Source organism: Haliaeetus albicilla, chromosome 1 (assembly GCF_947461875.1).
Source record: "Haliaeetus albicilla chromosome 1, bHalAlb1.1, whole genome shotgun sequence".
In the NCBI taxonomy this organism is placed as follows: Eukaryota; Metazoa; Chordata; class Aves; order Accipitriformes; family Accipitridae; genus Haliaeetus; species Haliaeetus albicilla.
The window spans coordinates 83,083,920-83,094,071 of NC_091483.1; the positions used below are offsets into that span (position 1 = coordinate 83,083,920).

The 10,152-nt window shown below is 51.3% G+C and overlaps 1 protein-coding gene across 1 annotated transcript in view; it reads right to left on the bottom strand.

Annotated features, from left to right (window-relative positions):
* The window catches only part of GFRA4 (GDNF family receptor alpha 4), a 75,215-nt gene extending 65,801 nt beyond the window's left edge, over nt 1–9,414 (bottom strand). The window contains exon 1 of the mRNA XM_069796997.1: nt 8,854–9,414. Coding sequence (XP_069653098.1) covers nt 8,854–8,893 — 40 coding nt within the window. The 5' untranslated portion in view covers nt 8,894–9,414. The remainder of the gene's footprint in view (nt 1–8,853) is intronic.
* Between the last annotated feature and the right edge of the window lie 738 nt (nt 9,415–10,152).

The window sequence follows — 10,152 nt, forward strand, 5'->3', positions numbered from 1 at the left end:
AGTCCTCATTTTTCTTCCCCTGGAATTATCCTCAATAAGCATTTTATTTTCCACTCGCTATCTTTTATTGCAATTTTTACTATTCCTGATTTGTCACTGTTGTTCAGAAGCCAAATTGTACCAAAAGCCCAGTATTTTTCTGGGGGAATGACTTTCTGTTTTCCAGCCTGCTCCTCTATCGGAGGCTTTTATTTTTTGCAACTCACGTCTGCTCCCATCTCAGTGGCACATCACTGAATTCAGCCCCTTCTCTTTAGCAGTGCACATCTCTAATCCCAGTGGAAAGCAGGATCACCGATCCCTGTGTAGGGGATATGGGAAGATTTTCAGAGCAGATTAGCCAGCTACTGCACTTGGAATTCAGTTCCTGCCTGAGCACCAAAATAAGAGCTCGGTAGATTGTGTGCACAGCAGGTGCTGCTAAAAGTCACATTGTTCCTGATATGCTGATGAGAAATTTTGATCCCAGCTTGTAGTTAGCTGCTTCACACAAGCAAATATCCCAGGTCAAATGCACTGTCACCTGGTTCTGCCTCACAATGATTTCCCTACCTTAAAAACATCCTTATTTTTACACTGTGATGCAGTGAGTTTGCATCGTTTTCCAAAACCTGAGAGACACCCAGAAACAGAGGCCGTAATTCCTCATCCTGTGGGACAGCATTCAACTTGCAGCTTAGGCATTTTGGGGGAATTCACTGGATTTCTATTTGTTATTTGTTTTGGTTTGGTTTTGTTGTTTTGTTTTGGTTTTTTTTCTCATTTGCTTGTTTGTTTGTTTTTTGCTCTAGCCATTCCAATTATAATTAAAACTTATTGGTAATGTGATAGCATATAATGAACTCAACTAGAGATCTGGACCCCCTCGAGTCAGGTACTTAATTACTAACAGGCTTTCCAGCACACATTAAGGATTGGCCTGGCTGGGTCTGTAGGGAGGAAGAATGAAGCAATATCAGGAGAAGGAGATAAATTTCCTTGCATCAGTCCCAGGAGGGTGGTAACTCTGAAGCTGCTTTACCCAGTGTGTACGCTTCCACACTCCACGCTGACGGATGGGTCCCTGAGCTGTCACTTCACATGCACTTGGCCTGCAGAGACTCACATTACCTTTTGCAGACGGGGGAATCCAACCCTTAGGGCTTCCCCAGCTCCAGAACGGCTCTCAGAATTTTATGGTCCTACATTTTCCTCCTCCCATCTCCTGGATTCCCTATTAAGCTTCTTCTGCATCTTCTGTCCAACCTCTCGGGATCCCTTTCTCCTCTGCTTCCCACCTCCAGACCAGAATCAGCTCAGGACCTTGTCCGCTCTTCCCTTCCCACACCTTCTGGCCCTGATGGAGAATTCTCGCATTGCGAGTTTAACGCAGTTCCTCATCTTTTTACCAAAACATCAGGAGAACCCCTACGGCTGGATCCTAGGGGAGGTTCCTCACCCAGGTCTCAGGACATTTCCTGTAGTTTTTCCCTCCAGTTAACATCCTAAATCATCACAAAAAGGAGATGAGCTTGCCAATGGAATATGGAAACCCAGGGAATTCTCTGGGAATGGAGCACCCGACCACATTTCAGGAGTTCCTTGGGCCAGCACAGCTTATGGCTTTAAGGTTTGCTGAAGCCTGCAAAGCCTGACAAGCCCCCAAGCGATCCCATCATCTTCCCAAAGGGAAACCTGCTCTTCTCCCTTCCTTTAAGTAATCAGATGTTGTCCTGGTTGCAAGCAAAGCTTTTATTCCTGACGCACAGCTTGAGTTCCTCCTCATTCCAGCTCTTTCTGAGGCAGAGAACAACTCCTTCACGTTACCTTGGAGGTATTTATAGGCTGTGAGCATCGTGACCCCCTGAGCACTTTTCCCTACACTGGAAGGAAGACTCAGCCGAGATGACTCTGCCTGTGCCCTCTCTCTGAAAGATGATGTGGCTGTGACAGGCAGACCAAGATGTGCAGTTTGTTTCTCAAGCAGCCTGGCTGGGTTACGTTCTCTTACCAAGAGGAAGAAATAAAACAAACGGATTGGAAGGGGGAAAGAAAAGAAAAAAAAAAAAAGACCTACCATGAAATTGCTATAACTCATGTGTCAAATCAACTAACCCTTGCAAGGAGGAGTGTAATTCCTCACCGTGCAGAGGAAACACTTAGGCAAACTCAGCCTTGTCTGGGGCTTTACACAAACAGGTCAAATGGCTTTGATTCATTCCAAGCCCTGTCTAATAATTCAGCATGCTGGTTTGCTCTCCTCTCCATTAGGAGATGGCAAACACATCGTCCTAACCTGCAGCCTTTATTACAGAAGATTCAGTGTGCATGGATTTATGTCACCTCATGCCTTGTGACATCTTTTTAAGGTGCCTTCTGCTGTGCATACCGAACATCAAAGGAAAACACAGACAGCAACGAAGGAAAAAATGCACGGTGCTACAGGAGACATCTGCTACCTATTTCCAGATTGCAGGTAACCGAGTCAGCTGTATAATATCTGAGAGATAGTGCTGTGAAGGCTGTCATGGAGAGATGCATTTTTCTTCACATGCATGGAAGTTAAAATCTTGGAAGAAATAGCTAGCCTGTCATTAAGACTTGTTTATCCAAAGTCACCGAGACAGGTAGCTCTGAGAAACTATGACTTTCCTTCTGGCTTTCCTCTCTAGGGCAAGTCTGAAGAAGGGGCCAGGCTGGCTGCAAGCCAAATCATTGCACCTACAGCCAACTCTTTGGGAGCCAGTCTGCAGGTCCTGGACACCAGTTATGGGTGATGCAGATGAGGAATGGACAGAAAGAAATTCAAGTTATAATCATGGTGGAGCTGATACTTATGGAGGGTCCAGTATGGGCAGCAGGAGGAAAAAAAACATAAAGAAAGCATTCAATAAAGGCTGCCACAGTAGAAGAAGATGAACTGAGAAATTCAAAACACTTTATAATTGATTTGACTGTTTATGTAAAATTCTCACGGACAGGACCACATGAACTCTGCACAAGTGGTGGCCCAGACACCGGGTTTGCTCAACAAAATTCACAGCCATCATCCAAGTGAAGGCTCCCTTCCCATGGGGCTGTAGCTGCCCTGTGTTTCCTTTGCTCTGATTAATCAAGGATGATGGGATTTCCCAGGTGGCTGCTGCAGAGGCATCAGCCGGCGTCATTTGATGCAAAGCTTGAAACAAAGCTTGATTATTTTGCAGAGATTGTGTTCAATTCGCCATCTCTGAAGGCACCCCGGAGCTCTCCCAAGACCTGTCCTGAGCATTTGCTGGGCCCAGTTCAGCTCTGAGCCTCCAGAGACCTCAAATCATGCAGACAGGGACTCCCGAAGACAATCCCATTGCTGCCTGACTGAAGAGCCGAGCACTTCCCACAGGCACCTCCACTCCTCGTGGGTTTTGCAGCCGTTAGCAGCTAAAATCCCGCGAGGCAGAAGAGATCTGCAAGACGTGTGTGCAATGCCTCCTGCAAGGCAGTCTGCAGCACGGACCGCTGACAGTTAAAGACCTGCAGCTCCGACAGAGACACTGAAGTTGAGTCTTGACTTGAGTTATGTGCTTGGCCTTTTTTCTTCAATGTACAAGTAAGAGGAAGAGAGGAGGAAAGCAAAACCCACCGGTTTCTCAGCTCTTAACTCGCAGCCCTTTAGCATCTGGACCTGTTTAAAATCCCAGCCCAAAGTGGACTGCCATCCCCTTGGGGGCAAAGAATAGATGGCTGAGCCTGGCTGTGTATGAAAGATGAGCAATTTGATCCTGGTTTTGGAAGAAACACCAGAAAACCTGCCCCATTCCTTTCTCCTCAATAAACTGGACCCATGAACCCGAAACCAGCTGCCTGCACGTCTGTATCAAAACACCCCCCAACCCATATGTCAGCAGTAGCATGGGGAGGGCTGCCTAATAACTCTGTCAAAGCACTCAGTGAGGACAGGTATCGCAGACAGGATTTTCCAGTTGGATTCAATAAATCAAAACCACAGCACAACTATTTTTACTGTATCTTTCATGCAAACTGCTTTCCAGATGGCTTTGGCCAGAAAGAGGAACGTGTGCGCTCGGGAGCTACCTGTCAAGGAAGAAGAGGGATTCGCGTGAAGGCAGGTGAAAAGAGATGAGACTCAAAACTGACGGGATATGGCCAAGGCAGTTTTGAGCTGGAGAATACATATCTAATCCAATGGGATACCGGGAAACACTTTTGTCCCCATGAGATGGTCAAGCAGTGGAGCAGGGGCCCAGAAAGGTTTATTCAGTCTCTGTCTCTGGGGGTCATGCATTCCTTCAAGCCACCCTGTGCAGGCAGCAAGTCCAGTCCCCCCAACAGCTCCAGTCAGGTGGACCAGAGAATGCAGGAGATGACCAGGCTCTGAAGACACACTAGAGGTCTGGCCATGCCCCGCACCTTGCATGGATGCCATTCCCAGCGGCAGGGAATGATGTGTCACTGCTGAGTGACTCAAGGACCTCCAAGGCAGATCTGCAGCTGGGGTAGGACTTCTTACCAGCTCAGCTCCAGTAAGAAGCAGGGAGATGCCTGGAAATATTAACGAAGATGACAACCTTTGTTAACACCTATCAAGCTCACTGCAGCTCAGCGACAGCCAGCTGTTGTATCACTTGTTATTAGACCCAAATCCTGGAGGAGTTATGTGTGATTTAAATATGTCGTGACCTTAGAAGATACCAATCCTTCCTGCAAACTCATTTTTTTTCCCTGTGGCAGTCCTAGGTTCTCCTTATTCAGGATGAAGAGTGGCTTCACCTTCTGGAAACCCTTCCTGCTCTCCATAAAAGAGTCCTGGGTCCTTGTCCTCCACCACCTTGACCACCACAACCCTCTCCTGGACACAATCCCCTGTCTAATCACACCAAACTTGGTTCTCCTCTTCTTCCATCTCCAGGACCTAATGCCCATCCATAGCTCCACTTCCCATCCACCTCCTCAAACTCATCTTCTCAACCACAATTTTTGCACTCTATTTTCTCTAGGGGTCCAGACACAACGTGCCCGTATTTGAACCTTTAAAGATGGCCAAAAGAGATGAAGGCAGTCCACATGAGGTGGTGGAAATGTCTTCCCAGCCCTACTCCCCCCCCCCACTATCATACAGCTCCCACCATCAGTCCATCCAGGCTTGAAGTTCACTGCCAGAAGGTGTTACCAGAGGGGATTTTGACAGATGCATTTGAAACAAGGGAGCTGTACCGAACTGAAGATTGACAGGAACAAGGTTTTCACTGTTCTGTTCTTTTTTTTTTTTTTCAGTGAAATGTGCCCTTCTAAAAAAATTGTTGTAGCAGGAGAACTACCTTTGAATTTGTCCTCTTCCACTTTGGGGTTGAGAAGAAACAGGTCTTTTTTTTTTTTAAGGAAGCAGAAGGAATATAAAGTCTACTGGAGGGCAAAAGAAATCATGGATATCTTGGTAGCAGAGTATTTTTGTTAAAAGGTGGCAAACCTCAGCGACATTAGGAGTCATGTTTTAAAATGACCAAGTGGAAAGTTATAAAAATGAACAAGTCTTGTGTGAAAATGATGAAGGGAATTTCAGGCACAATAGAAGTCAGCTGTGAAAATTGCCAGGAGAGCAGAGAAGACATTTCTGTCTCTGAATGCAAAATAAAACAGTATTCACAGTAATTCATACTAATTTTTAGACTTAACTAGTACTAATTTTCACCCAGCAGTAATTACTATTTAAGGCTCCAGAGCTCTGGAAAAAATACTTTCTGGGTGTGGCGAGATCCTTGCAGAGGAATTTGCAGAGTGTTTGAGGACAGCCTGTTGAGGGAGAAGTTTTATTTCTCCACCACACCAATATGGAGAGACATAAATATCACATTCTTATTGATGCAAATAACGGATTGCTCCTGTCAGAACTGACAAAGGCACTAATTTAAGGAGCATTTCCCGCTCTCATACACACAGACACATTTTTCAAGAGATTTTTGCTCTCCCCTGGGACCTGAGTTCCCAAACCAGGTGAAAATCTGCCAGACGATCTCTTGTGTTTGATTGCATCTGTGAAAAGCCTGTGGGAAACATATGCCAGAAATTTTGCTAACGACCAAGCGCAGTAAAACTTGCCAGGTAAACGCAGTGGTTGTCAGCAGAAGACAGCCCAGATGCCATTTTGGGATCCTGCCCTCCATCGCAATGGTCCAGAAATGACTCTTGGTCCCATGGGGACTTTGCAGCAAACTGCCTTCAACTCTAGCCCAGATTTTCCTTCTCATCCTTTAATTATTATTTTGTTAGTGCAGGGACCGATGTGTCCTCTGAAACCTGCACAAGGGATGGGCAATGCTTTAGGGGCTGCTTACAGGTGTAACCCAGTGTCCTTGTAAAATTAATTATATTCGTTGTATTTAATTATATCAGTGCTTTCTAGAGCATTGATTTTCCATAAAGTCTTCCTGCATGCCTCCCCGCTGTCCTGAGGGTGGGATTTCTAGCCAATACCACACGTGCAAGCAAATATCAGGGGACACTAAGGCAGCAACAGACTCCCCCAAATCCATGTCCCTGTCCCCAGCTGTGTGCTCCTGTTCTGTCCTTGCTGCTGGCACTGGCATTCATGTGGTTGCTGGTAAGACAGGCCAGGGAGGTGATCTGGCTCAAAAGCAGTTGAGGCAAATAAAAAATGTGTTCAACTATATAAGTTGCCTGGTCTGGGTCACTCTGTGTGCCTGTGCCACCAGCGAGCTGGGGATGAAGTGGCTGCAGGAGCTCTCCATCCAGGCTGGATGATGGTGATGCTGCCTAGTCCCACCTCAGAGAGCCCTAATTTCTCCAAACCCTGCCTCCTCCACCTGGGATCATCCCAAAAATGGCAGGGGGGCACACGCATACAAAAAACCAAGGATCTCACACTGCAGCCCACATGGTATGCAGCCAGCGTGGATGAAGCTGGGAATTACCACGTTTGCAGTTGCAGAAACTGCCGTCTCCAGCCCAGCACCCCAAATCTCTGCGGGGGCTCTGGCAGGCACATCTGAATGGCAGCCCTCGTCCACCCCTAACACAAACAGCTAGAAAATATCTAGAGAGCAGGCTGAGGGCATTGAATGGCATCTGTTGGGATGGTGCTGAGCCTGCAGGGGTGAAATGCCAGTTCAGAGATGAAAAGGACCTTCTGGAGACCCCAAGATCAGAAGGCCAAAAGGTGAATACTGGCTGATGGCTTTGCTCAGGACCGGAGACGATGAGTGTATCCTTAACACCTGCCCACTATTCCCAATTGCATTGCTGACAAGGGAGAGCTGGCCATTTGCTCTTTTCTTTAAGTCCACTTTCTCTAGAGAAAATCAATCAGTCCACCAGTCAGTCAATCAGGCAGTCAATCAGTGAGTCAGTCAATCTGAACCACTTGGAAAATGGATCCTGCAGAGACCTGGACTCCCACCCAGAGGCCCTGTGAGCCTTGTAGGAAAAAAAACCAAAAACCCAGCTCTGAGGGAGGCTGAGACCTTCCCCAGCCCAAGGCACAGCTCCAGCCCTTGCGAGGCAGCAGCCGTCCCAACCTGGGCCATGTCCAGGTCCCGGTGCTCTTCTAAACCCCTGGAGCAAAACACTCCCTGGCTGGAGATGGCCCTTCTTAGGGGGTCGAATTATTCCCCCCGCCCTTCTCCGCCTCCGCCTTTGGGACTTGCAAGAGTTGCTGCTGCTGACATCTAGTGACAGGGAGAGCCGGCAAGAGGAGTTACCTGAAGCTCTGACAAAACCTTCCCCACCGAGAGAAAAACCTCCTCGGGGTCTTCCCCAGGAGGTGGGCTTACAGCAGGGATGCTCGGGGTGCGGAGGAGGCAACCCCGAGCCATGCTCGGGGTGTCCCAGCCACTTCTCTACATCCCCAAACCTTTTTCCTTTCCCCAGCGACCACCCGAAAAAGACCCCCCCCACCCAGCCTTCCCTGGTCTCTGTAAGCACAGACTCATTCTCGGGTTTGCTATCTCAAAGAAACACGGGGCGGGGGGGGGGGGGGGGGAAATACCCTAGGGGGAGCTGGAGGGGTTGCAGCCAGGCAAAGGCAGGCAACGAGGCGGCTTCCAGCTGGGGGGGGGCCGGGGCATTGCATGCAGAAGACCCCCACCCCTTGCTCCGAGCTGGGGAGGAGGAAGATGAGAAGGGGATGCTCAAAGCACGGGTGCTGCAGACCACATCCCCGCGGATACGGCGGCATCCCACGGGGGACAACATCTCCCAGCCACGACACTGGAGGGGGGGGGGGCTGCCTTTAGAGCTTACGGAGGGATGGGGGAGACACCCGGGGTCCTTAGCCCCCCCGCTCCCAGTGCAAAAAAAAAAAGCTTTGAGGACAGCCCCGGGGTTTTGGGGGTGGGTTGTTTTGGGTTTGTTTTTTTTTGGGGGGGGGGGGAGAAGAAATCTGCAGCGGGAAGCCCTGACCACACACGCTGGGGTCAGGGCACGGTGCACGGCGCTGCACAGCAGAGCGGCGGAGCCGGGACTGCCAGCCCACTCCCACCGGCCCCGAAACCCCGACATTTTCCAGCTTCCCCATCACCGTGGGGTTTGCCGGCGCCGTGGAAAATCAGGCTCCCCCCCAACACACCCCTCCAAGCTCCTCTTCCCCAGCAAGAAGTCCCTTCATTCCGGGGGGATCCATCGAACCATTTCCACGGCAAACAGGACCATCCGGAGCGACGGGGAGGAAAGAGCCCAGCGCTTGGGTCCAGAGCAAACGAGACCACAGAAAACTGGGGTGCTGCTACCCCAGGGTTTGCTTCTGGGGGTGCTGGGGAGGGGAAACCCGAACCCCCCCCGCAAGCGAACCCCAGCAGAAAGTTGTCGTGCCCTCCCCCCCCCCCCCAAAATCCCCTCCCCGGTGCCTCCCCGCTTACTCACCCAGGAGGATCAGGGTGCAGAAGTAGAGGATGCCCCTCATCCTACCGCTCGGCACGGCTCGGATCACCCCGACTCGGCTCGGTACGGCTCGGTACGGTTCGGTACGGCTCTCGGTACGACCCGGGCAGGCGGTGCCGGAGGATGCGCGGAGGTTTGGGCAGGGCGGGAGGCGGCCCCCGCCGCCCCGGGTCGACCCTCCCGGGCCGAAGGGGCTCACACCGGCTGCCGGCTCAGCCCCGCTCCGGTCCCGGCTCCCGGCTCATGCCCGCAACCGGGCCGGGCAGCGCGGGCACCCGCCGGCCGTTCTTCGCCGCATCCCTCCGGGGCAGCTGCGGAGAAAGCGCTTCCTTCCCCCCCTTTTTTTTTATGCTATTCTTATTAATTTTTTTTAATTATTATTCTTTTTTGTCTCCTCTTCCTCCTCGTTCGGCAGCAAACTTCTGTCCGCGGGGCGGACGCTCCGCCGTGCCCGAGCGGCGGGGCAGCCCTCGGCCGCCTTCCCCGGGCTGCCTCCGCCGGCTCCCCCCGCCTCTCCGCGGCCGCGGCCCCGCGGGGAGGGGCTTCTCGGTCCGGCCCCGCTCCTCCCCGCCTCCCCGGCCCCGGATCCCTGTCCCCGAGTCGGGGGGAGCACACACACACATCCCCCCTCTCCCCCACCCCCGAGCAGCTTGTGGAGCTGTGTCTTGGGTGAGCCCCGAGAGCCGCGGGCCATGGCCTCTCTCACCCCGTTCAGCCCCAGGATGTCTTCTTTCTCCCCCGCTGCCCTCCTGGAGGGTCCCGGCATCCTCCCCCCACACCCCCAACCCTTCATCTCTTTGCAGTCTCAGACAGGGCATCGCTCAGGATAACAGCGCCAGCCCCATCCTCTTGGGACCTGTGCCCTGCTCTTGACCATTTGCTGGCAAAGACGCAGCCCTGAAGTCTCGGGCCCCATCCTACCACCCCTCCCAGCCATCATCCTTTCCATTAATCCCCTGCAACACGATCATCTTCAGAATCTCCTCCAAAAAACCCCACCTCTGTAAATTCAGGTTATGTGCTTCCATAACCCTCCATCCAGGTCTCCCACACCTCCTTCCCCATGGTGCACTGACCCCATCCAGTCCCTGCAAAAGGCCCCTCGACACCATCCTCTGGTGTTTCTCTCCCCCCCCCCCCCCGAGTCCCCCACCTTTAAGTCCCCTGTCCCCATGGGTGACCCTCCTTTAGGAATCCAAGTAGCAGAGCCTGGCTCCTAAAGCCACCTCTTAATCTTTATGATGATGAGTGAGCATCGTTTTCCACCACCTCCATTTCATG